This window comes from Amblyomma americanum, chromosome 6 (assembly GCF_052857255.1).
Source record: "Amblyomma americanum isolate KBUSLIRL-KWMA chromosome 6, ASM5285725v1, whole genome shotgun sequence".
Classification (NCBI taxonomy): Eukaryota; Metazoa; Arthropoda; class Arachnida; order Ixodida; family Ixodidae; genus Amblyomma; species Amblyomma americanum.
In genome coordinates, this window is record NC_135502.1 from 95678411 (window position 1) to 95705132 (window position 26722).

At 43.1% G+C, this 26722-nt stretch overlaps 2 protein-coding genes across 4 annotated transcripts in view; one reads left to right on the plus strand and one right to left on the minus strand.

Moving 5' to 3' along the window:
* Positions 1-158: 158 nt before the first annotated feature.
* On the plus strand, positions 159-16284 carry LOC144093874 (juxtaposed with another zinc finger protein 1). Of its 2 annotated transcripts, none has more exons than XM_077627613.1 (7): positions 159-348; positions 660-732; positions 1021-1121; positions 2943-3039; positions 5118-5297; positions 7408-7443; positions 11145-16284. In XM_077627613.1, the coding sequence occupies exons 1-7, from the start codon at positions 228-230 to the stop codon at positions 11437-11439; spliced, it is 903 nt and encodes a 300-aa protein (XP_077483739.1). In that variant the 5' UTR covers positions 159-227; the 3' UTR covers positions 11440-16284. The 2 variants fall into 2 exon arrangements, with proteins under 2 accessions (XP_077483739.1, XP_077483740.1); XM_077627614.1 differs by having other exon boundaries at positions 161-348; positions 5169-5297.
* Positions 16285-19653: 3369 nt separating this feature from the next.
* The window catches only part of LOC144093875 (LHFPL tetraspan subfamily member 2a protein), a 99375-nt gene continuing 92306 nt past the window's right edge, over positions 19654-26722 (minus strand). For both annotated transcript variants that reach the window (XM_077627615.1, XM_077627617.1), the window contains exons 3-5: positions 25939-26190; positions 24319-24432; positions 19654-22853 (exon numbers count right to left, since the gene is read on the minus strand). In XM_077627615.1, the coding sequence (XP_077483741.1) occupies positions 22711-22853; positions 24319-24432; positions 25939-26190 (509 nt within the window). In that variant the 3' untranslated portion in view covers positions 19654-22710. The remainder of the gene's footprint in view (positions 22854-24318; positions 24433-25938; positions 26191-26722) is intronic.

Genomic DNA, 26722 nt, shown 5'->3' on the forward strand with positions numbered 1-26722 from the left:
ACTAAATTGCCTTTGATAAGCATTATAGTTTGTAAGAGTACTTAAAATTTGCTAAAATGTTAACAATTTATACAAATTTTTCAACTTTTGTCTTTCCGCACCTGTTTCAATCTGGACTTCGTACGTCACGATACCAGCCGGAATCCTAGCCAATGGTGGGCGTAGATTCCGGCGCACCGTGCTACATCGTCTGCGCCGGTACACGGTTGCCGCTTCCATAAGATGTAATGCACTTGGTCGCATGTGCGATGGCGGTGTTCTTGATTAACAATTGCAAATTTAATGGTTGCGGTTTGACGTTCCCTACGCTGCGAGAGCTCATTTTGCACATCGAAGACACACACATAGGTATTGTTGAGTTGCAGCGCGAGCGCTTGGCGCGAGCACGCGCCTCTCGTTTGTGCGCCCCACGCCCCGATTTTTCGGGTGCACCATCCGAGATCGGCAAAATGATGAGGATAATTACCACTGTTCGGCTTGCGTATACCACTTTCTGCGGAGGCTGTACTTTGAAATATGTGGCGTACTTCACATTGCACGGAATCGCGCTTATTGTCAAGCAATGCGCGGTTAAAACGGTGTAAAAGTTACCTACGTTCACCGAGACTGCATGTGCGACGCAGAGTTAAAATAGCTTTGCCTTTTTCTCCCGTCTGTAGATAGTGACCCAAGACTGCTAGAAAAGCAAGAGTTGCAGCAACCGTCGTGCCTTCCTGTCAGCTACGTTCTCAGGTCAGTGTGAATGCGTGCCAAGTCGTTTGCTCGTGTTACCTTAGCCAAGCTTCTTGACCGCGCACGTGCCGTGCACGTGCAGTCGCTATGCGGTGCACGACATTCGTGTGGATGCACTGCGTAGGTGTGTGCAATGCATGTGGTGCGTCTTAATAGGGGAGCGAGCTTTGTGCGTTCCTGCGTGTGGCCATGCTTCGGCCACGCCGCACTTCCTAGTCGGAAGTGGCCTCGCGCGTTTGTGCCGGCCGTGAAAGGCGTGCGCGTTGATCGTGCGGACAATGTGCGCAGGGTCTTCACTGAAGCTTCACGTGTCGAGTCACTCGGGGTGATTCGCAAGAGACAGCGGACCCTATCTCCGGCGTCGTCGATTTGCAGCAATACGCCAACAGGTGATTACCCCGCGTCACTACACCCTGCACACTCTGCGCATCTCGCACTTTCACTTAGATCAAACAATAAATAAATGTGCGCGTGCGTTTTGTGCAGGGCTTCTTGTTTTGGTCATTTTGTCAGCACGAATGGCTATGGCATGAAGCCTACATGTGCTGACAGCATGCAAGCCTTGCCTTAGCGAGAGACGGTCGGTTGTTCCGTGTTCCACTCGTTTGTGTTAGTTGTTCCACGATCATGAGCAAACATCGCTCTGAAGCATTGCATGCTTTGCTAGCAAGCAGAAAGTGGTCAGCCCACCTCGTGACAGTGTCGACTAGCTATCATGCCAACATTGGCTATCATACTAGCACCAGCCGTCTGTATCTCGGGTATGGCGAGAAAACTTGTTTGCTTTATCACTTATGTTGGCAGTGGGGAATGTGTCAATGTTATACAAACACTGCATGTCATGTGAATTAAGTGTGCTAGCTATAGGGGTTGGGAAGCCATGTTGATGCAAAGCACATGTCACATGCGGGTACACTGAAGCTCTGTTGAAGCATCTGCTGTGTATTTCACTTGAAACATTACTCCATGTACACTTTAGTTCCACTGAACATATGAACGGAGTTTGGCATAGGCTTATCAAGGGGGTTCTGCGATTTGAGAGCTCATGGAACTTTTCTAACGTGGCAGTTTGGACATGTTGGTATTGCATAGCAGGATTGAACAGCGTACACAGGACGAGCACACAAGGAGAGAAACGATGAGACACATGTCTTGTCGTTTCGTGTCGACTCATGTCTCGTCGTTTCTCTCCTTGTGTCCTCGTCCTTTGTGCGTTGTTCAATCCTGCTGTCATGGAACTTCAGAGAGCAGATTATAATTATGGCTTGAGAAAATTTTGTTCTGTCCTGCATTACTTCTCGTTAAGCCCGTTATCTGACGAGATCATTTGTTGTTCGACTACTGTTGTCATGCTTTCTTGTAATTGCACAGCCCTTGCCATGTTGCGCATTTCGTGTGGGGCCGTGTGCCAAACTACAAATTCCGGTACCACTCTAATCTTGCCTACAAAGATATTTATCACAGGTCCTTTTGGAGCCTGAATTTTTAGTTTCACAAATGGCTGTGTCATGCAACTACTTGGAAGTCTGTCTATGCGGTGGTAAAAGAAATTTAGAAGCCACTTTGCTAGTTATATAGAAATGCAGCAAATTATTTGTCTAGTGGCCTTAAAAAAACTAAAGTTCTTCCATGTACACTAGCATTTTGCCTGCAGAGATGTCAGCTCGCATTACCTGGTGCACAACCTCTTCATTCTACTTGTACAACTTTATGTAGCATCATTATGACTTCATTTGTTCAGTGCAGCAATGTATTGAAGAACATTGCCCTGAACGTTGGTCATTCCTCCATCCCTCCCTCCACTTTGCAAAGCCAAGCACAGGAAAATCTTCACTATATGTCCAAGCCACCTTGCTTATAAGTTGAGTTTCTGAACTTTGATTCAAAAAAGGAATGGTCAAACTGTACTACATAGATGTAGTAGTTTTCTCCACCCATTTTGGTACTGTTCTTTTTTTTATGCTGCGTGTTCGCATTGTGTCATTCTCACTGAGAGATGCCTATCACTGCATTAGATCGTGAACTGTCAAATGCGATCTATTCAAAATAATTGTAAAATATGGGATCAGAAATGGATATGAGCTGGAATTAATTGGTCCAGTGTTTGATGTTTGACAGAATTAACTGCAGCTGATCTTAAGTGCCTAGACAAAGACAGAAAAGTAAAGTTGGTCTAATTCTTTTCTCCCCTGTACAAAAAATGTTTGCAGGCAGTGAAATGGATGAAGACGAGCTCAGCAGTGAATCTGATGACAGTAATGACTCATGGACCACACAAAATGAGTTCATCTCAGACTTCATAATGAGGTTTGTTGACTAATTCTTTTCTTGTATATTGTTTTGTCATTTTGTTTTGTCAGCAATCAGCTTTGCCAGTTAATGTTCGCCAGCATTAGTCGCTGCATCCCATGAGTACCATAAATATATGGGCTGAACCCCTCTTCATTTATTGAAGGATGAATTCTTGTTTCTGTAATATCCTTCTGAATCATCACGAACTGTTCGTACCAAATGCCATGTCAGGCGAGATGGTACACAGTCAGCATTTGGATCAAATACATGCTACTTAGAAGAGTTAAGGTGCGGGTTAGTTGGTTCATCACGTTTGATGAAACAGTGCAAGGGACAAGGACATAAACAGAAGAGGACAGACACAGCGCTGACTTACAGCTGATTTATTTGCAGAAATTCACATGTATGTATACATGGCTTGATGCGTGACAGATGGAAACAGGTGCAATGAAAAAGCCGGAAGCCGTAGCTACTATCTTTTTTTTACTCCTTGGAAGGGGTGCTAACAATGGTCCCCCCCTTCAGTTATCTCTCTCATGATACGGTCTTTGATTTTTCTGTGAGCTGTACACTTATCAAACAAAGGTTTGCACTCTTTTCCGTGCTTCTTTGTGCATTCTAGGCAGTGGAATGCAGTTAAATCTGCAACCTGCAACCGTATCCTGCCACTTCACTGCCTAGAATGCTCAAAAAAACACGAACAACAGTACAAACCTTCATTTGATAAGTGCACAACTCACAGAAAAAGCAAAGACCGTTTTATGAGACAGATAATTGAAGTTCGAAGAAATTGAGATCTTGGGGACCGCTGGTGAGCACCTCTTCCCTGGCGTTATCGGACAAAGAGGCGGCGTACTTGGTAAGCACTGATTAGCTTCTATCTTCAGCTTGCACATTGCATCTGTTTCCATCTGTCACGCATCAATCGATGTATATATACATGTGAATTTCTGCCAATAAGTCAGTTGTAAGTAGCCGCCGCGGTGGCTCAGTGGTTACGGCACTCGGCTGCCGACTCGAAAGACGCAGGTTCAATCCCGGCCGCGGTGGTCGAATTTCGATGGAGGCGAATATCTAGAGGCCCATGTACTGTGCGATGTCAATGCACGTTAAACAGCCCCAGGTGGTCGAAATTTCCGGAGCCCTCCACTACGGCGTCCCTCATTACCTGAGTTGCTTTGGGACGTAAAACCCCATAAACCAAACCAAGCCAGTTGTAAGCCAGCGCTATGTCTGTCCTGTCTACGTCCTCGTCCCTTGCGCTGTTTCATCAGACATGCTCTTAAGTTCCTGCTTATTCAGTGTCTTCTAAATTACATGCTAGAAAACAGGGCCTTTTGAAATTTCTTTCTGTCATATAAAGAATAGTTTTGGACGAAGCAAATGTGATGCTGTACTGCCAAATGCTTGGAATAAAGAAAATGGCATTTTCGTGCTGCCACGGCATCATGTAAAATTAAGGAAATTGACATTGCTGTCATTATGACAATAGCGCCACTAGATTATGTGTGTTAAAATGCTGGAATTCGTTGAAAACCTTGGTTCTGAATTTTTGTACCCTGAGAATGATCTAATTGAAGGTAAGCTGCTTTCATGATGTGCTGTACTGAAGGCCTTGAGCCAGTGTACAAAGAATGTTATATTTTGTATTGGCATAAACAGAGCTTTGGCTTGATGTTGCACATACCAGCGTAGCTGTTTATTGCACGCTAAAACATATCTCAGAGCTACTGTGCTGGTGGCAGCCTATTGTGAAGCTGGTTTGAAAGAAAATACGTTAGCTCTTTTGTTGCAATGCGTCGATGTGCTGTGCTGGTCTTTTGGTGCAGTGGCCCTGCTGGTAACTTGATACAGTATTTAACAATGTGGTGCCAGCAGCTGTTTATCTGCCGCTTATGCCGTAATCGTTGTGGCGGTGTTATGTTTGGAACCAAGCTGAAGCTCTACAGTCTTTTCATTCTCTACATGGCCACCTGCATCGGGCTTCTTGCCTCACGAGTCATCGCAGGCATTGGGGGTTGTGTTGTGGCCGTTGTGAGCGTTTTGCCCAAGTTGCGCCTCTAATTCGAAGACCCTTAATGTCCTCTTCCCAGTTCCAAAAGGGATGTGAGCGGTATCATCCCATCTTTGTTTGACCGACACAGGATGATGAGTAGTGCGGGATCGACGGAAGAGAAGCCATTTGCCTGTCCTGTTCCGGGATGCAAGAAGCGGTACAAGAACGTCAATGGCATCAAGTACCATGCCAAAAACGGGCACAAAAAGGAAGCAAAGTATGTGGTGTCAGTTTTCACCCTTTTGGGGAGTGGGAAACGTGTGTTTCTGGTATGCTATGCTTTATGTATAAACACATTTGATCCTGCTGGATGCATCACTTACACGTGACAAAAAAATCTAGCATATACAGAGAAAAAATGCAGGTCTGTCTTGCTTGTTAAGAGCAATGTTACTAGAACAAGCTCGGTTTCACAGCCCCACGGATGAGGTATCACCAGTGGCGGTCGCAGAAACTAGAGCCGCTGATGGTCGAGTCGCTCTCTCGCTGCGGTCGTGGTTGGCGAGGTAGGCAGCCGCTGTAGCGTTTTAAACGTGTGCTCTCTCCAGTTTCTCCTTTATGTCTTCTTGGCTTCATTGTGTTTCCTCCATACTTTGCTATCGGGCCTCACAGTTATGCCCACCTGCCTTGCATGGGGTGCAACTTGGAAGAATGTCATTTCATTGGGGTGCTGAAAGACCCTACCGAGTTTAGAAGATGGAAACATGCGCTTCACAGAAAAAATTTAAACCTCACTGCGAAAGGCAAAGCTTGCAACGGTGTTTCGAAGAGGAAGATATTTGTAATGATGAGCATGGCTGCCACAGGGCCAACACTAAAGATATTTTTGTATGCTACCTGCGTGGATACATTCACAAAAAGATGGAAAAAGTAATCTCTTGCACAGTGCGCGAAAAAGCCCTAACAGCTCTCAAGGTCACACTCTTGAGACTAGGCCACTTGAACATCAATCAGCTCAGAGATGGTTGTTTAAGTAAGGCTGCCTGTGACATCCTTTACATGAGTTTTCTTTTTGCATGGCGAAGGAAGTAAAAAAAACCTAATTGATGGTTACCACTCCAGTATAATGCAACATTCTGCGATAGCAGTGTGCAGTAGTGAAAACGGCTCAACCACTACTTCACACCACTGCACACAGAAGGCACCACAAATTTGTCACGAGGCGCTCGGCATAGCTCCGCTAATCTTTCCTCCTCGCAGTCCCTGCGTTATACTGCCACAATGCCGATGACACCTTGGAAACGGAAACTGTACCTTTAACTGCTGTTGCTGTAAAACTGTACAGCGCACACTTGGAAATGGCCTGATGGTCGGTGATCTTTTGTGTTAGATTTTCTTATGTATAAAAATAACTAATATTGCTTAAATGCTAAGAAATACTGGACACTTACTATGGAACCTAATGGCTAAGAGTACTGATGTACCATCAGGTATGCAGTCGTTATGCTTATATGCAAGCTTTAGTGTTCCGTCCTTCCTGAAAATTATCACAGCTGAATCAATATAGTATTTGCTGAAGCAGATTTTCAGGCTGCTACAGAGAACACTGTTTGAAATTATTAGATATATACTGTTCTCGAGCTGGCTACTGCACTTCTACTACTATATATGGAAACCAGTGTTTCTGATGCTTGCAATTTTTTTTTGTCTTTGGTGATGTGGTGAATTCAAATTTCTTAAAGTTGGTTGCTGTGTTTTAATTATGTATGCCGCTAATACAAAACTTTTTGTGCATTATGTCTTGTTGCCTTCATGAATCCTTTCCATTCATGTAATTAACCCCTTTTCAGCAATGCCCTTTTGTGTTCTGTAGGCACCTTCGATAAATATTCAGGTGTTGTGTTTGCAATAATTCGCTTGAGTTACGCTAGTTTTGGGTTACTTTCTTTTTGCCCTAGAAGCAGTGAATTTTTTTTTTTTTTACCGATGCAGCATATCTCAAGGGCACAGCATAACTCGACTCATAACTTCCTGCGATTATGTACAGTAAATTTCTGTTTCGAGAGACTCGCGCTCATTCTGTCATTTCGTTTCGCTATGCGAGGAATCCTGATGATTCCTCTTTCACCTAATTCATTCAGCAGCTCCTGCCATCCAAACTTCTTGTAGAGAATGTAGCAGCAAAACATTCTGATGGAAGTAATTTTACGTAAAATCACGAAGGCAGGGAAATGTGCAGCTAGGCTTCGGGTACTCATAAAGCAGACTGTGCTCAGACAGGCAGCTTTCTGCAGTGTAAGCTATCTGCGTAACAAACATGACATCTGCTGTTTCCTTCCAAGATTAGAGCACTGCCATGCACTGAAACTTTCTCTTATCGTTCACAGGTTAGGAGCTACGGCCTGGAGTCCAAGCTACAAAACGTAAGCCAATGAACAGTGCAAGAAATGGTGACAGGGAGCAAGTCATATTGGTGTCGTCTCGCTCGTTTCACAATATTAACACATTTGTTTTGCACCACAGAAATACGCTGTGGTTGGGATTTGATTCTAATTTTGCTGCTTCCATGAGAGAACAATGACAGCTTGCAAAAGCTGTACATCTGTTCCGGCTACTGTACGGCAGATGACATGCTTGGAATGGAGCAGGACTTGACTGCAGTGTCATTAGTTGCCCGCCATTTGGGGCACCTTTTTTTCCGCTGGGTGGAATTGGGGAGCGGTGAAATGTGAGTTCTAGTAACGTTGGTTGAGAGTAGGTTTAAGCATGAAATGCTTTGTTATGTCTAGCTTGGCAAAGCTCAGTGTAATATAAACTTTGCAGTAAGTAGCTAAATTCACTCTACTTGTTGATCTGAAATAATGAAAAAGAAAAGTAATTTCACACATCATTGCTGTGCTCCCGCATGAGCTCTAGAAGCTGCATTCTTCTGTGACCTAGCAGTCTTGCACGTAGCTTTCTGTACTATCCAGGATTACTAGCTTCGATGTTTTAATGTCAACACCATGCGCTGATCTTCAGCATAGTACAGTAAAACCTCGTTGATACACTCCCGGTTCATACAATTTCTTGGTTCGTACGCTCAAAATCGCAGACATTAAAAATGCCTTATAGAGTTACACTACATTTTTCCTGGTGCTCTGTAGGGCTCTGTAGTCTCTCCAGTGCTGTTCAACATAGGAATGCTCAACTTAGCCAAAAAGCTCTCAACCCGCAAAGACATCGGCTTCACCTTCTACGTGGACGACATCACCGTATGGGCTACACAGGGATCCTTGGCACAGAAGGAAGAAGCTCTGCAAGCAGCTATAGGTATGGTCGAAGAATTTGCCAAAGAGAGTGGTATTCATTGCTCCCTGGAGAGATTGAACTCTACCTAGGAAACCAAAGAAATTTAGGAAAAACAGAAGATCACAGTTTTGGGGCTATGGTTACGAAGCAATCTGAGAGCAGATTATACAATCAAGACTCTCAAGGCCACGGTCAACCAAATATCAAGAAGGGTAACCTGGCACCGGAAAGGGATGAGGGAGGAAGACACCCTCTGCCTAGTCCAAGCCCTAGTCGTAGGCAGGACTACGTATGGACTCCCATATCAAGAGATTAGAATCGTTGATAGAAGGGCCATTGATACCATCATAAGGGGACCGTATAAAACTGCCCTAAACATCTCACCAATGACATCAACGATCGTCTTTTGGCACTCCGAGTACACAACACGTTCGAGGAGCTCAAGGAGGCGGTTCTGGTGGGTAAAAAAAATCTCCTAACCAGAACACAAGCGGGTAGGGATATTCTGACAAGACTGGGGCTGTGGCAGGCACTACGAACTAGTGCGAGCTAGTCCCAAATTCCAACGTCTGCAAGAGGGATGATCTATGTAAACCCGATACCCAGACACATGCACCATGAGTGGCAGAAGGGTAGGAGAAGAGCCAGAGCCAAAGCACTGGCAAAAAAACTATCAAAAGACCCAGAAGCAGTATACATGGTTATCGGGCCTTATGCCGAGCCAGGCAGGTTTGCGATTACTGCAGTCGACAACGAGAAGAGGCCAGTCATTAGGGCTTCAATCTATGCCAAGGACCCTGCGGAAGCGGAATCACTGGCCATCACCATCAGGGCTCAAGACCGACAGGGCAATTCATCGCATGTTGTGACTGACTCCCAACAAGCCTGCAGGGACTGCCTTGCTGGAAAACCTCACTGAAGGGCAAACACACTATTAAGTACACTCTCAAACTCTCAGAATAACATGGACACCTGGCCACGAAGGCCTAGCTGGAAATGAGGTAGTGAATCGCCTGAGCTCTCGCAAACCGAGCGGATCCCCATCCCTACCCCACCCCTCTCCTAGTACCGTATGGTGACAGGCTAGAAAGACGACATTTCTCACTGCCACACAACTTTCCTCCTCAGATGCCATTGACTGGAAGAGAATACAAAAAAACGCATATCCAAGTCTTCACATTTTACACGAGATCAGACCCCACGCTCTACCATGCATCTTGTGAATGCCACAACAAACCAGAGAAAAAATTAATAGCGCCACACCTGACACATGAGCAGTGATGAAGGCCCTTGACCAGCGTCAATCTGGACCAGCGAGCCTGTACCATCCAGCTAGTCCGCAAGTCAGCTGCCGCCAGCGGAGCCCTGGACTAGATTGATCACGTAAATAAAAGTTTTCTCTCTCTCTCTCTCCCGGTTAATACGTTCCCGGAAAACACGATTTCCCGGCTACTGCTTTTAAAATTTCGACAAATTGTGGTTGTATAATACGTTTATTGACCAACCGCACATGTGCAAACATACAAGTGGGCCAAACGAGAGAACGAGACGTTTTTTGCAGCAATCACCCACCGTGGTGGCTTCTCTGCATTGCCCCGACAAAAGTAGGCGAAGCACCACCACCAAGAACAAAATGTTCAGAAAAACGCCGCGCTGGCATTCCCGACGGCCGTTTCTGCGCCGACGCGATATGAAGAGGTTAAACGCGCGTTTCTTCGCGGTGCAAAGGCGAAGCTTCAACGAACTACAGCGATGCGCTTATATACGAATGGGCCTGGTCTGGGAAACGCAGCTTAAAAAGCAAACAGCCGCCGCGGTGGCTTTCCCACAATACTTGGGTGCAAAGGGGGCGAAGCATACGAAAATGACAAACGAGATTTTGGTCACTGCCATCGGCGGACCGGATGCGTTACGAATATCCTTCCGCGCTAAACACGGCGCGAACGCGGAATGAATTCAGCGAGCACTGGAATAGCATCTGTTCAGCTCTTGTGCCAAGGAATGCCAATCGACCTTTTTATAAAGTGAAATTGTCAATGTCTTTTTACCTCATTCAGCAGTTATTTCTCAAAATCAAGCGGTTTGGATCATACGTTTTCCCGGATAATACGTTTTCTCCCGCAAATAAAAAAAGGTGTCAATGAGGTTTTACTGTATAAGCACTCTCAGTAACAGAATTTCAGCGAGGCATTGATTAACCATGCGTCAGTAATGAGTGCAGCAGCAAGTGTGACACAAGTTGGTATTGATTTTTAACTGTGCTGGCAGGTATGGTGCTTACTATTTAGCACTAGTTTTAGCCTGTGGAACTCCTTGTACAGTTATAACAGTTGGTGCAATGTTCAAGCATCATTTTAAATGTCCAAGGTGTTTGTTTCACTATCAGTCCTACTTTCGGCATCTGCACCAGCCACTGAATCGATCTTTCTTTCATGGAAATTTTTTTCTATCTTTCTAGCTACGCTGGTAGCAACAGGGCAGAAAATTGAGAAAATTGGTGAAAGTTTATTACGGAAAACTTCAAACGCTAAGAAACAACACAGGAGAGCACACAACCCTTACTCATTTGCTGAAGCTGCTAGGTGAAATAACACGATTGACAAGCCAGGCTGACTGAGTGGGGAAAACCCAATTCTCGGGACTTGGCCACCTCACTTGCTTTGTGCTTGGGACAATTAAGTGGACTTCTCGGCTGTACCACATTTTTGAGTGCTTCCGCCATTCACATTAAGGCAGTTTCTGATCAGCTGTCTCGATGGTGCTGGAATGAATGCCACCAGCCTTTTTCTTTTGCAGAGTTTCGTAAAGTTTCCTCCTTTTGACTCTGCTTCAGGATAAAAAAAGCACACCGCTGCCACTGTGGAAAGAGCTACAAGACTACGCAGGGGCTGAGGGCACACTCGCTCTCGCAGCACTCGGGCGACTCCCAGCTGGCCAGGTGCCCAACTGACTTTGCCTCAGCACTCAGTTCAAGCAGTGGCCACCTGATGGCGCCACCAAGCATCCACTCCGGAAGTAGCCCACTTCCCGCTGTGATTTCCCCCACCCTGCAGCAGCATTTGCTGAGCCCGCTGGGGATACGTCCAGGCATTACGTCGAGCTTCGCGTCGGTCAGTGCGGAAGGCTGAGACACCGAGAGTGCAACAGCTTTGCCGGCAGTTTTTCCACTGTGAATGGACTCTTGTTATGGAAAGAATAAGTTCCAGCACCACCTTAGCCTCCTCCAGGCACCGACATCTGTGGCCCAACAGTAGTTGAGTCACTAAGTGCGTCCTTCTCCTTTTCTCTGCCTCTAATTTGTGTTCAGTTCAGGCACTGCAAGTCTTCAGCTCACCACAGTGACACAAGCACTATCAGTTGCTGTCATTTGTGCCCTGGTGGCAGGCCATTAAGAAATACGAGGGGGAAGACTGTTTTTGGGCTTTGAAAAGAACACATGGCGGCGTTGCATATGTGCCACCTTGAGGTTCTTCTCGTGGCATGTGCACGGCAGAACGCACACCCTCAAAGATGGATAGGTGTGTTAATGTGTTGAAAAGTGGTAGAAATTTTTTCTTCTTCCTTCTCCTTTATTTTCATTTGGTTTCCCATGTGGCTCCCCACATGGCTGCTTCTATGGTGATTACTATTTCAAACTGAATAGCTTTGCACTGGAAGACTGTCATTTTTCTCATAATGCAGAAATACTTCTGTTCAATTTAACGGCACGTTGTTTCATATTCACATCCTAGAATACACGGGTAAACAAGTAGAGGAGCCATCACTGACGCAGTTTTGTGCAGCTGCCCTCCACTGCTGCCACTGATTTTTTTTTTTTCGTTCAGTGCATGCTGACAAAACAGTTTACTAGGGACATGCTGCAAGCCATTTCTTGCCATGTCACAAATGAAAGTTGGCTCCAAGATTTAGTATTAGATGCAGTGATCTCATAAAAAGTCCAAGAAGAATTTCTTGTTGGTATTGGTTGTGTCTAGCTTCAACCACGCACTTGTGTCTGTTGTTTAATTTGTGAAAGGGAATTTGTTGTGTTGGTAAACGTCCAAAAAGCTTGGTAATGGAGGCATTGCAAGGTGGAATTTTCGTTTTTTCTTTGATGGAGTGGACCTCTATAGGCTGAGCATCTGTTGTCTGGCTCCCTCAAAGTGCATCTGAAAGTTAATTTTCTTTTCCATGCGGAGATTGATTTACCAGAGAGATTGAATGAAACCTGCCACCGAAACAGCCTGCTCTTTCCCATGTATTGCATTTTTTTTTCTGAACAATAATGTACATATTCTGTGCTTTTTGTTTTCCAAGTTGCAAGTAGTTTCTGTGCTTGTTTGTTCCGTGGTTCTGTTTCGTGTTGTACCTGCAGCAGTAAATTTCCCCGACTTAGCTTCCTGTCGCTAGTGAAGTGCTTGCTATTGATGAAGGCAGACAAAGTTTTCCTCTTGTGCTCGTTTTATTCTTTTCTTATGTATGCATGTGTGACAAACGCATTGTCTTGCATTTCAATGAATTCCGTGTGGTAGTTGCATGTTTACATGAATAATTTAGTTGCCTGGTCTAAGTTTGCCCCTTCACAGTTTTTGTGCTGGATGCATGTGTGACAACCGTATTATCTTTTGCATTTCAAGAAGTTCTGTGTGTGTGGTAGTTGCATGTTTACTTGAGTAATCTTGTTGCTTGGTCTTAGTTTGTGTCTTCACAATTTTAGTGCTGGCACTGTTCGTATTATGTTCCGGTTACAATACACAGCCTATCACTTATAGCTGGAAGCACCTGCTTTGGTTTTTTGTTTTCTTATGGACGTCGAAGCTCTGAACTTACCCATTTCGAAACGGCAAGCATGTTGTTCTTAAGACATCTTGACCGAAGAAAAGTGGAAGAGCTATGCGCAACAATGGTATGGTTCGTTTCACAGCCATGCGGTGATCAGCTCTAAATACAAAAACAAAAAAAAACTGAAAAAAGGAAAAAAAAAAGCAGCAAAAAGTACCTGCAGTGCCGGTATGGTGCAGTGTTTTGCGATGTCTGGAAGAAGTATAGTCTCCACTTATTTCTTCAAAGGCTGTACTAGTCAGCAGGAGGAGTGCTTACTGTTATTAACCACTGTTCTCTGTGTGCACTTCATTTTTTATTTAGCAGCAGGTGTCGAGTACCTCTTGCAATATTCCCTTGGTGTCAGCATTTATGGTCTATAGTGACAATGTGTAACCTGCGCCACGTGTGCTGCACGGTGGAATTTAAAAATTGCCTTTGCTTTCCGAGCTTGCTCGGGATTTTACTTGCTCTTCGTGCTTTCTCGGACTTTACTGGAAATAAGGGGGATAAAGGTGCAGTCTTGAAGTATGGAACTTCCAGAAGGAAGGAAGTGCACTTTCAGCATTTTTCTACCCACTCCTGTGCAAAGCCGCTTCAAAAATTTGCTTGTACCCATAGAATAAAAATACCACCTTGTTTTTTTTGCATTGAGGATTGTGCCGGCTACGGTTCTAAGAATGCGCCTACGTTTTGGTGTAGCTTGTTATCTACAGCGAACAGTGTTGCCTGTGTTTGTGTGTGCGTCCATGTCAGGAACCCATGTTTGTGTGTGTGTGAAGGATGCCGCGAGAAATCCACGGCAGTTGCCTTAAACAAATTCGCGGGAGCACTGTAGCAACCTGTGATTTGGGCTGCATTGTTGCAGTAGTTTGTTACTACGGTGCAGCTGGAGTTCGCGCTCTCGGTAATTTGCAGCACAACACCTCCCCCCCTACCACCGAGGGTTGGTGGGGAATTTTTTTTTTTTTTTCATACCAAAGATGTCCGGTGAATGTTGTGCTGCTATTTCTTTACCTGACTATGTGGCTTCCAAGCTTTAGGGAGTATCTGTGCCTAGAATGCAATTTAGCAAAGCTGAATGGCATCAAGTGCAGCCGAGTGTCAAAGCCTTTTGTGCTTTCTTCTTTGTGGCTATTCTTATTTAATGTGTCAAGGTCACATCCTGCATTCCTTTCATTGCCACTGACTGCTTTCCAATGTTCTTCGCTCTTACTATTGCCCACTGACTGATGTGGCTTTAGCACCTACAGCATTGTAGCATGGCGATCAAATGTGACGCTTTTTGTGCATGCAAATGTAGGCACACACAGGCCACTGGTATTGGGAAAGGAAGCGATACCAAGTGCGATGTCTTCACTGACGAGCACAATTCTTCACCTGGGCGACGCTTGCTTGAACCTTGAAGCGCAGAAAACAGTATTTGTGCTTATAATGCCAGGTTGCGTTTGTTGCTCACAGGTTTTTTTTTTTAAGGAATCTCTCGGTATCTCGTGCTTCTCTATTTTTTTTTTATGAACTACTCGTCAGGAAAACTCTTGTAAGCATGCACGATGCTTTTGTCTTGCAACCTGGTGGCAATTACGAATCCTGCCAAAAACTGCCCGATATGTGATATTGTCTTCAAGGTTTGGGAGTGCATTTATGTGGCCTGTGCGTTTCCTTAATGAAAGTGTTCTGTTAACTAGTTTTGCCAATTTCAACCAAGTCCCCAGACATCCCTTCCTTAGCATGTTTAGTTTCAAAAGGTGTTCAAGATGGGCACAGTAATACTAATGTGCCTTGGCAGACTTTCAAGGAAAAGAAAAGCTGTGTTATGATTTTTTGTCGCCAGCAGCTTTTGGTGTGTTCTTCCTGAAGTGCGGTGGTCGCCAGGGCTTTATGGTTGGATACAACTCAAGAACAAAGTGGCAAATGTCCCTCAGAGGAGGCCTTTCAACCAGTGACATAAACTGGCTGCTGTGACATTGCGGTCAGCCACTTTGCACCTGCTAGTGGTTATTGGCACGTGTGAGACGGTTGACTGTGATGTCATGACAATATGTTAGTGTTGAATGGAGGGCATGCTTTGAGAGGCGGTCAACACTTTGTTCCTGAGCTGTATCCAACTAGAGCAAACATTTCGGAACAGCCCTGTTCGGAATTGCATTGCAGTAGCGAGAAAAAAACAATTAGGACACAACAGATACTGCTGGCCAGCTGAAGAGTTGTTAGAGTGGTTATGAGTGCCACTTGTGAAGTGAATAGCATAGTGAGAAAATGGCAGATGCATGAGGAACTTATCGCCACTTCGCAACAAGCCCATCTAGGGACACCTGGTGGCACTTTTTGCAACTTTGGTAGTGCATGTCATTGTTTTCCAGCAGCAGGAGCTTGAGGCTATTCCACTTTGTTCCAGTAGGCATTTGCTTTTGCTACTGTGCGGTCTCGTTGTGTTACCTTGTAGTCACTTGTTCTGCAAATTGCATAGAGCGGAGGGAGAGTTGTTATGGTGTGCGCCCCAATGAGAATTCACCAGGAAGAAAGCCTTATCTGGCAGGAGTGTCCAGATGCATTTTGAAAATGTGACTGTTTCTTGTAACTCCATTGGAGATTTCGTGCTAAAAATTTTCCCTTTTTTTTTCATTTTTACTTTTTGAACTGAAAGGCACTGTTCGCTAGCAGTTCGTGGTGTTCAATGACCTAGTGAGTGCTTAGAAGGAGACCAAGCAGTCACGTTTAATACATGTTTGGAACTGAATCTGTGATGGAGCATCTGGTTTGCTCTCGGTTGTGTGCTCCAGTTTGAATAACTAGTGTGACTGCTTGTGTGCAAAGTTAATTGTTACAAGTATATTCCAGCAGAACAGAAATTATAAGTTGCAATCCTAGGTTCAGTGGTGTTGCGATGTTGCCAGATTCATGGCTCTGAACAGTTGCAACATGTGTGTGTTCAAAACTGAACATAAAAAAACTCATCAAAACTGAACTGCTGTTTTCCTTACTGCCTGTGCCTTTTTGCTTTTGTATTCATTGGGAAGTGATTGCTGGCTGGCAGCAGGAGAAATCATACAGCAGATTCCATGAGCAGCACAGATATTAGTATATTAGTTGTGTTCTACTTTCTGGGAAGTGGGTTGCAATGTAAAAACAAAAAATATATAAAGGCAATAAAGAATTGGTTGCACACTTGAGCCATCTTGCTGGTGTTGTTCCTTTAATCTCTATGCCTTTTCTTCCTCTGTTCTTTCTCTGTCTTTGTGTTGTTCCCTTTGCCGCCTTCTTGTGCAGGGTAGCTGACTGGCAGCCGATCATAAGTGGTTATCTAGAACTAGTAACCCACTTTTTCCCTCTAGAAATGCAATTCGAGAGCATTCACCGCATGTATTAAGTGCATTTGGTTTGGGCGGGTTTAACGTCCCAAAGTGACTCGGGCTATAAGGGACAGGGCCCCGGAAATTTCGACCACCTGGCGTGCACTGACATCGCACAGTATACGGGCCTCTAGAATTTCGCCTCCATCGAAATTTGACTACCAAGGCCGGGATCGATCCTGTTTCTTTCGGGTCAGCAGCTGAGTGCCATAACCACTGAGCCACCACAGCAGTTGTAAAGTGCATTTAACGTTCCCAGCATTAAAGATGTTCCGTAAAAGTACTGAACTTGCTGGCCTGTAATTTACGTTATTTGTTACTGGCGTGCAATTTACATTATTTAAAAACTGGTAGATGTAGTAAGAAAAGTTGAGAAAATCTGGTATGACTTGCTGCTTTCAAAGGGACAATGAAGATAAATTTACCCAGTTGCTGTTCTAGGAAAAATTGATTCTTTCTGGTTGTGTTGACATTTGTCTGGCAGAAAGACTTCTCTATCAGCCAGATAATTGAATTCAAAAATCTTCGTGGTGACATCCTTATCGAAACAAGTGATTAGCTGTGTAACCTAGCCTCTTATCTGCGCCTAAATGTCAGCCTATCAAAAAACCATAACATTACAGGCGAACTCCTTGTCCCAATTGTCTCCTTTAACTGGAAAATGTAGGCTGGTTTATGAACAGTAAAAATTTTCAAACTGCACATATATAAAAAAGCTAATATCAAAATTTAAAATTTTGTTACCTGCCGATGCAACAGTATGCCTGATGAAGTTGCCTGCAACATTTGTATATGCAATGATATTGCAACTTGCCTTCTGCATCTCTGGCTGCTAACGCTGTGATTTAACTGAAATGTGTTTGATTAGTTAAGTGAGGGTTTGATATTCTACAAGTAAAAATAAAAAATTAACATTTGTGCATTATGCACAGTATAGCAAGTTGATATGCCAACCATGATGTTTTTGTATCTAATTCTGTCTTAAGTATTCAGAATCCACCTTTTCTTTATGCCATTTTAAAATTGGTAACCATTTATTTATGCTCCAATCACTTAGCTTTTTTTGTGCCAAACTGCTAAAAGTAAGAATTAAAGGGACCAACAGCTGAAATGTAGCGATAAATTTTTTTTTAACACAATGGAGAACTTGGTGTCCAAGGGTCTCGATTCAGCAACATTTTTGTTATAAATGCAATGGAAGAGTTTTACCTAGAATTTTTCGATCAGTGAATGCACCCATTTTTATCTATCTCCATCCTGGAAACCATGATCATGAGTGCGATAGCAATTGCGTACCTTCAAAACATGGGCAAAAATCTAATTATAGTTCTAGTGGCAGGCAGTAATTATAGACAGTTTTAGTATAGCATAGTATTAAATTTGAGTTTCCACACTGAAAGCTGTTGCGGCAAAGTGGCGTATGCCTTGTTGATGACAGTTTTAGTGACTGTGATTACTCGTTCAACTAAGAATTGCAAAACATTATGGGGCCATCTATCGAAAAAAGCTCAAAGCACACTTGATTCGCAATTCAAAGCGATAGTTGCCTTTCATCGAAGGGTGCACTGGAGAGGGAGTAAACTATATTAAAATATGACACTTCTGAATAAATGCACTGAACAACATATAGAGTAGTACTTTACCGAGATGTGGTCATGTGGTAGAATGCACTGATAATTACAATATTTCACTGCAAGATGTCACTTCATCTTACATGTAACTATATGTAGAGGAAATCACGAAGAGGCTCGAATTCAGATTTTGACTGCAGATAATTCTGCTTCTACCAAACGCATTCAAAATTTGCTCAAAACTAATTGCTGGGATAATTGGCATTTCGTGGTGTCTCCCAGTCACTGTCCGTGTTCATCAACTTGCTGTATCATGTAAGCATTCAAAATTTTCTTGCTGGAGGATATTTTTCAAGCAGTGTTGTTTAACATCTCAGGCATTTGGCAGCTTTATTGAACAGTGTTGCTGGGCCCCTACAAGAAAAAAAGCGCTTTACGCCAAGCAGCATCTTGCCTAATTATGTCCCAGGTGTTCTTTATTGCAAACATATTAGAGATGCACCTAATAAATTGCATGTCATAAGATTGTCTCAATCACAGTAAAGGTAGTTTTGAAAGAAAAACATTTGTGACGGACGCTGGAGCCGCATTGCGAGGAAAGGGATGAAAAGGGGGTGTCAAAGAAGGGCAAGAAGAGTTGCTATAATGGACGGCTTTGCTTTCGATCACCTGGGATTCCTTAACATGTGCCGAAATTTCTTAGCACACCCATGTTTTTTTGCATCACCTCCATCAAAGTGTGGATGCCACAGCCGAGATTGCCTGAAATTAAATCTGGCTAGCTGCCATAGTAAGGAACATTTTTGGGAGTCCTCTCTTGGCAGTGCTCTCCTGTTAGTGAAGTCTATGCATTGATAATCTTGAAAGGTAATCCATTAATCTAAAGCTGCTTTATATTCAAGCCTAAAGTCCTCTTTGGACTTACATTAAATGGTGCCAGAGATGATGAGTGTCAAGTTGGTACACTGCTAGTAAACTTAGTGAATATGATAAATTTTGGAATTAGCAACTTCGTACCATTATGTTTATGATTTATGGGGGTTAACGTCCCAAAGCAACTTGTGCTCTGAAGAACGCCATAGTGAAGGGCTCCGGAAATTTCGACCGCCTGGGGATCTTTAACGTGCACTGACATCGCACAGTACACGGGCCTCTAGCATTTCACCTCCATCGAAGTTCGACCACCGCGGCCGGGATCGAAACCGCGTCTTTTGGGTCTGCAGCCAAGCGCCATAACCACTGAGCCACCACAGCAGGTTTGTACCATTATGTGAAAGTTTATAATAAGCTCTGACACATCTCCAACCAGAACTTGACACCCAACTTTTCAAAGCCAGCTCGGCTACTTCATCAGGGGTCGCTGGGGTCTGTGGCTAGAGTCTTCAAGTATATATGGTGGGGCAGCGGGGGCCAAAACTGAGCAGAGCAGGGTTGTGGACAGTTGGAAAGCTGTTACTCTCAGGATTTGTACGAAACTAATGGAACTGCAGTCCAGTTAGGAGCTTCAGCTTTCCTGTGAACTGGTGCCTCACATGAAGAAACAGGAGCAGTATTATAAACTTCCCTTTAAAAAAAAAACTTTTTTTATCTACAAACAAATACATATACACACAAGAGCTTCATGTACACATTTTATGTTAAAAATACAACAGTTTTGTCATGCCAGCCTTGCAAGCACAAAAGCATGTAGCATTCATCAAACAGGCAGCAGTGACACCGCTCCAACTTGGAAAAACTGGATGAGAACAGCAGCTCATCTGCAAAAGATGCGTGCAGTTTCACAATGCAATCAAGCATGTACATGTACATATTTCTTTTTCATCTTCATACGTCCCGATGCTGACTACATGTGCATGAGGAAAAGAAAGCTGCAAGGGAAGTCCAACTTTTGTGCAGTTGAGGATGTCTTGAAATGCCCTTCGATGATCTCGTGCAAATGCACATGAACAACAGCAGGAAGGCTAAGAATGACAAAGGATGAATACCGGTGCAGCTCGTTTTCATTCGCAAAAGGCAGTTATCGCATGGCAGAAGTTGAAGTCAATTGCACTATTTATTTAACCTCTTGCAACCGAAGCCTCCTTAGTTTGCTGTCCATGTTTGGGAAGTTTTGTTAACAGGCCATTTGTCTGCAATTGTACAGAGTACTGTGACCGTGGCACCTGGGAACAAGAGCACCTTGAAAAATATTTCAAAGATGAATCCTGAAATGTCTCCTTGAAAACACATTGCTACGATGCCTTGCCACCTGAGCCCCTTTATGCAATGTACCTGAGTGCGCTACCAGTAGCCACAGGCTTTCTGGTCAGTGGCCTAGCACTGGTTAGCAAGGCATGAGTTTTCAACATGGCTTCAGTAAGTAAGATTCTGCTGGCAAGATTTTTATCTGTAGAGGAAAACATGAAAATGGTAAAAGGTTTCCATCTATGGAAGCTATAGAGCCATGCCTTTCATGGTGCCTTTCCAGAAGTAACCTGCGATTAAGTCCGAAACTGAAATGCCATTTTCTGTTCACTAAGCCATTAACGTCACCAAAACCAATTTCAGGCTGTTACTCCTACTGGCAAGGATGTACTAATGTTCTTATATACTAAAACATCTACACATGCCAATTACTGGCCAGTTGATAAACTGGTAACACAAAACTCCCAGAACAGCTCACTAAACTGGTTATGCATTGTTTTTCATGAAAGCATATGTTATCAAATAACTACATTACCAAGCACAGATTTTTTTTTTACTTTAAAAATCCTGTGTAAATTAATTTGAACACCACACTACCTCTAAATGAGAGGTTGTGATCTTTCAAACACTATCCAAAAGCGACAGCCCAAAAGTACTTGCCAAGATGAACACGCTCAATATTAGAAATTTCTAAATAACTAATTATTGTCATCAATTGTACAATGCCATCACTGAAGAAAATTCAGCAGCAGTGGCACCTGCCAGTGCTGAAGCCGTACAGTTGGCTGTGGAGTAACTGCAGTTTTTTAACAATTTGTATTTAAAAACAGTATTTATTTAACAGGTGCGGAACAAGACACAAATTGAGTATGATGTCATTTGTTCTTCTGCACGACACTGCACATTATGGCTTGCAAGTTTATCTGGAAGACTTTATACATAGGGTGCAAGCAACTGTGTGTTGTGTAAGCACTTGTGCCACTTTGTGACTGTGTGTCTGAAACAGTGTGCACGGACAGTTAGACTTTTCAAATGTCAACATGAGAATGCATGACTTGAGTGGGTGGAAACATCTACCCAAAAAGCAATAAGCCACATGCACTCTTTTTACTCAGCATTTTAACACAGTTGCCACTATTAAGTCATCACGATGACATGCACGCTAACATGTCCATGGGACATGAGTGCCGCCGTACGATATGTGCGACATTCTCTCCGGCGTTAAGCATAACAGAAATTTAAGTGGTTGAGATGTCAGCACAGTTTCGGACATTCACACTGGCACTGAAAGCAAGAATTCCTTCAGGTCTATTAACATATTTCAGCATTCTTCAATATATTTGCTTTTTTACTCTTTTCCTGCGTGGTGCAAAGAGTGAAGTATGATAGACATTACACAAATAAAAATGAAACAGTTTAAACAACACGGGAGCTGGAGTGACAAAAAGATGCCTATGCACCCTGTCTAGCGTACATTGTCATCCAAAGGTAACACACAAATATTATGGCGGACAATGTTTGCTCAGATCATTTCATATACTGCCATCACTGCTTCAAAGTGAAAACTCAATTAATAAGCTGTACAGTGAAACGTAATAGCTGCTCAAAATAAAATGCAAAGCACAGAGGCATAACACATTTAACATGACAAGCAAAGCAACCGCAGCCTCACGATGCAAGTAGAGTTAATGACATAAAGTCACATTTTCTGGTTTCTATCACAGAAAACGTGATTACATTCTGAGACAGGTACTAAATCTTCATGACAGGTGCAGCTGGTGAAGATAAGAAAATAAACAAGATTTAAGCTCCTGGATGTCCAAGCTAAATTGTACAGTTTTGAATATTTATATTGTGCTGATTCAGTCAGGTCTGAAAAGCCATAACATATTTGAGAAAGAACCAGATGGTGAAAAACCAACATGGGAAAATTGTGAGAGTAGATTCATTCCAACCATCAACACCTTTTGAGCCAATAATTTTATGCACACAACCAATATATTGAAAATTTTTGTTTCATCAAAAATGCTAGAATTATCCCCCCCCCCCCCCCCCTCCCCATTGAGAGCCACAGGGGCAATTGCTCTCCTGATGTTAAGAATTAACTTTTAGCTCATTTGACCCATATTCACTAAATGGGCACATCTGGACTGAATGCCTGAAACAATCATCCTCGGAGAATGGCCTGCAAACAACACAAAGCATCAACAGCATTCTCACCTATGACAGACAAAAATACACAGGTGGGAAAAATCAAACGTTTTTTCATCATTGCTCGTGCATGCATCTCCACACATACATTCCAGCCATTCATTGAAAGCTAACACTACCTCACTTCCAGACAGAATCTAGTGAACCACACAGAAACAAGAATGTGCACTCAAATCATGCCTTTTTTTTTTTTTTTCAGCTGGAGGAGCATCGACAAATGGGCGCGGAGGTTCGACAGTCTCAAATGGGATGACAACTTAACAGCAGCGGTTGACTGCGACTACAGCAAGCAGATGAGATTTTTTCCTTCGAGGATTTCGTCTTGCACTTTGTCGCTCGATGTGGACACCTCCGCTTGGACAGACAGCACTGAGCAGACAAACGTGACGAGGGTGGATCCAATGGCGAGGTAGAAGGCCCACCCTGAAATTTGGCATGCATTTTTCACAAAATCGATAATTTTACCAGCCAAGCTCAATGTCAGCTAGCTTAATGGAAAAACACAGTGCTTGCAAGCAGAACGAAGGCACTAAAGCGTGCAGCATGTGATGTGCTTGTGGTGTTTTTATTTCACTTCAGTTTCTGAAGCAAAGTGTCGTTATCATGAATCTGAGTTACACAACATGGTTGAGGCTACATGAGTATCTGAAAACACTCATTTTTATGCTTTTTCTTGGGTGTAAAAATACTGATAATGCACAAAAAATAAAACAACAAAACTGAGAGGCACCGCAGCGGTGGCCTAGTAGTCTGAGCATCCGCCTCGCATGCCCTCATGCAAAGCCCTCACCCAAGGGCCCTTGAGGTATATATAATAAATAAATAAATAAATAAATAAATAAATAAATAACAAAGGTGTCCCCGCCCCAGCATGAGAGGGGGCCGATAAAATGGGTACAACGTTTTCCCTGCCTGGTACTCAGCTTCCGCAGGCGCCCTTGCGCCATAGAAATTCATCGCCATCATCATCAAAACTGAGAGGAAAGTAAAAAAAAAAAAGAAACTGCCTGCCTAAATTCCAAATCCTCAATTTTCAAGCTTCAAAAGGCGTGGGAAAATAATTATTTTCCACTTCAAGGCAAATACGAAGTGAACATTCTATCTAATAAAAAAAAAGAAAATTTGTGGCCCTCATATGTAGCAGAAAGGTCACAAATTGAACTCAAACAAGCTGCACACAAGTTAGGCTTGTAGTTTGCGAAATGAAACAAAGATCTGCACCTATGTTAAAATCCGATATGAAGGCATAGCCAGTTTAGTGCAGTTCATCTGGTTCCCATCACATCAATGCAGAAATTGTACGATACTTGTGAAAGGGGGCAAATTAAATGGTACTGTGGCCGCAGGTGTTACAAATCACATTTAAGAAAGCTATGAAAGGTCTTTAAATGTATAATTTAGTACTTATGATACATGCCAAATAGCTGTTTTTTATGTGAAGTCAACTTCTATGTATGGATTTCTTCACCCTTCCTCATGAACAACAGTGCACACGATTTTCGGTGCTCAGAAACTTGTAAATGCTCAAAAAATAGCTGAAATTCATAAACTGGAGCCACTTTCTAACCTTCATCACAACCATCACCAACTCAATCTTCTTCAAACCAGCCATTTGTTAGCAACTGTTAAAACCCTGCTGCATGCTTTACTCTTTCTATTTTTTTTATTCCTTAACCACAGCATTGCTTCAGCCCTGAAAGAGTATAAGTGAACAAGTGGTCCTGTCTGCTTCAACAAGCAGCCCCATTTGTTTCAAAGCCTGATCCAATGGCGTATTGAAAATTGAAAAACTTGATGACTTTGCACAGTTTTTTCACTTCGTAGGTCTCACACTCATGCCTTCCCTTGAGTTGTTACGCATTGCCTTCATCCATTTATGAGTGCTCACCTAGAGAGCAGCCACCCAGCATGAAAGGCTCCGAGTGAGGCCCACAGACTGTGTGCACCCTCCGAGTGCCCCAGCCAGCTGGGTACAGCAGAAGCCCAAGCAGGAACATCAGACCTGGAATGACGGAAGGCACAACATTCCAAATCCAAGGTTTTTCAGCTTGCAAGTGAAAAGTCCTCAATTATGGCATGGTATCCTAATATGCGGAAGGATGTTTTTTCTGCTGGCTTGTAATAACATCATGACAGCTCCAGCTGGATATGCCATTTTCTAGGTGGGGCAAATATAAATTCAGAAGCTCCAGCCAGGATCTCTTCCGCTTCCAGATAGAAACACGGTTTTTCAACTTTATGTATCTTTATTAACTACCATTTATCATTATACACACATTACCAAAAGAGCAAACATTGCTTTCTATGTATACAAAGTGTGCTGTTTGAAATTTTTGGAGATGTGCTTTAAAACTCAGTGCACTCTGTTTCCATCTGTAGTGGCCCTGTGACTCACAAAATTAATGGTTGTGGAAATGCTTTTGTATTATTTGTTATTAGTTTTTATACACTGAAAGTGTGAAATATTTGCTTTGCAATCATCTGAAGAAAATTACTATTCACTTAGAATCTATGCAAACCGAAGAGCCTCTATTCATGTATGCCAGCAGGAATGTACAAACACAAAAGCTACTACTGCTTTCAGATTTTTAAAATTTATTACGAGTTATTTTCTGCTTGCCAACTTGGATTTTAAAAGCAATCCTAGCTGTGCTGGCACTGTTGATCATAGTTAGAAGTAGCAGTTATCTCATCTGTCTTCTACTTTTGTCTTATATTGGTGCGCCATCAATGAGCATCAAGCATAAGAATGACTTTCTGTTTCAATGCTGAGCAACAATTTAAAATTTTAACCCTTTCTACAAACACCTTTAGGACTTTAACAGTTGGACCACACGCACACCATTATGCAGTATTTTTCTTATACACAAAAAAAAAAACTATGCGGCAGTGAGCTTAACTGGTGCATATTTGAAGAAGACAATACAGAGGAGTTACTGGCTAGCTCTCATGCTAATGTTTCCATTCAGCATTAGTTTCTCTGACAGCAAATAAAATGGAGATGATGTACCAGCCACCTTACCTTTACACTGCAGGCATTCTGAATGAAAGTTTCTAAAAATGTTTTAAAGATTCACCATATTCTTGACTGCTCACTAGAAGAATCGCATGAACATTCTTTACTGCTGCAAGGTGAAATCATCAGCAATAAGGATTTTTAATCATGTCCTGATTTTTTACTTTACTTGCAGGTGCAAGGAAGATCTGATGTTGCCTTGAGCACAATGTCAATCTCAAGAGAAATAAAATAAAGATCAGTGCACAGTGTTTTGAATGACAGCATGTTACAAAATTTTTTTCAATTCTCCATTTTCTAGAGTGCTAGAAGACATTGGTCTTCACTGCTTCAAGCCTGCATCATCAGCAATACTTATTTTCAATCAAGCCCTCTGATCTTTTATTTCATCTGTAGTGTTGCACAGACAACAACTTTGATTACAAGGAAAAAAAGTAAAGATCAATACATTGTTCATATGCACATCATATGAGATAAAGGTAGGGACCACACCCGCGACGGCCTGAACAGTGCCGGAGACGGTGAAGATGCTCTTCTTGAGCACGCTCTGGACGCAGCAGCCGAGCACTGCAGACAGCACAGTGACCGCCATGAGGATAAGGCCACCAGCGAAGAATGCGAGTGATGCCTTCCAAGGGCTGGGGAACTCGTCTGACGGCATCGACAGTGATGTCACAAACGGAGCACAGTTGTCCGTGAACAGCTCGCCAATTTGGTGCAGCTTGACGCAGCGGTTGTAGAGGCCTGCAGAGACAGCACATGATACAGTATCACAGCATCTACCTGAAGTTCTTCAAGGGTACCTCAACTTTCACTTGGTTTTCTCAGTATCTTAGCATATTTAGGCTAGTATGAGCACATCAGAAATCTCTTGTAGCTTCAAAAAAAAAAAAGAAGTACTGCTATATAGCATGACTGGTACCACTATGGAGATAATAATCTTAAAAAACTTCATGACTTGTAAACAACTGTATAATTGGGCATATTTCTGCAGTGAACTCTTATAAATTCAAGCTCGCTTGATTCAAACTGACCATTTATTCAAACTGTCACTGTGGCCCAGCCAGCATGAAGTGCATTTAAAAGACGTGTGAATTTGAGCTCCCTAAAATTCGAATTAATTGTCAGTCCTCTTCAAGGCTGAATTATTAAAAGTGAACAGCACCTAATTTAACTGCTGGGACCCTTTGCACTGCCAGTAGGCATGTACTGATCACTCAGCACAGAAGAATGCCTCTCCCTCAATTTGCAGTCGAAACACGGTTTGCTCTGTGAT

Bases quoted from the DNA above. Each gene is read 5' to 3' on its own strand.
- LOC144093874 (XM_077627613.1), top strand. From the start codon at position 228: ATGCACTTGGTCGCATGTGCGATGGCGGTGTTCTTGATTAACAATTGC. The intron at 1,122-2,942 runs GTGATTACCCCG...AAATGTTTGCAG, and splicing joins TTGCAGCAATACGCCAACAG to GCAGTGAAATGGATGAAGAC. The intron at 7,444-11,144 runs GTAAGCCAATGA...ACTCTGCTTCAG, and splicing joins TGGAGTCCAAGCTACAAAAC to GATAAAAAAAGCACACCGCT.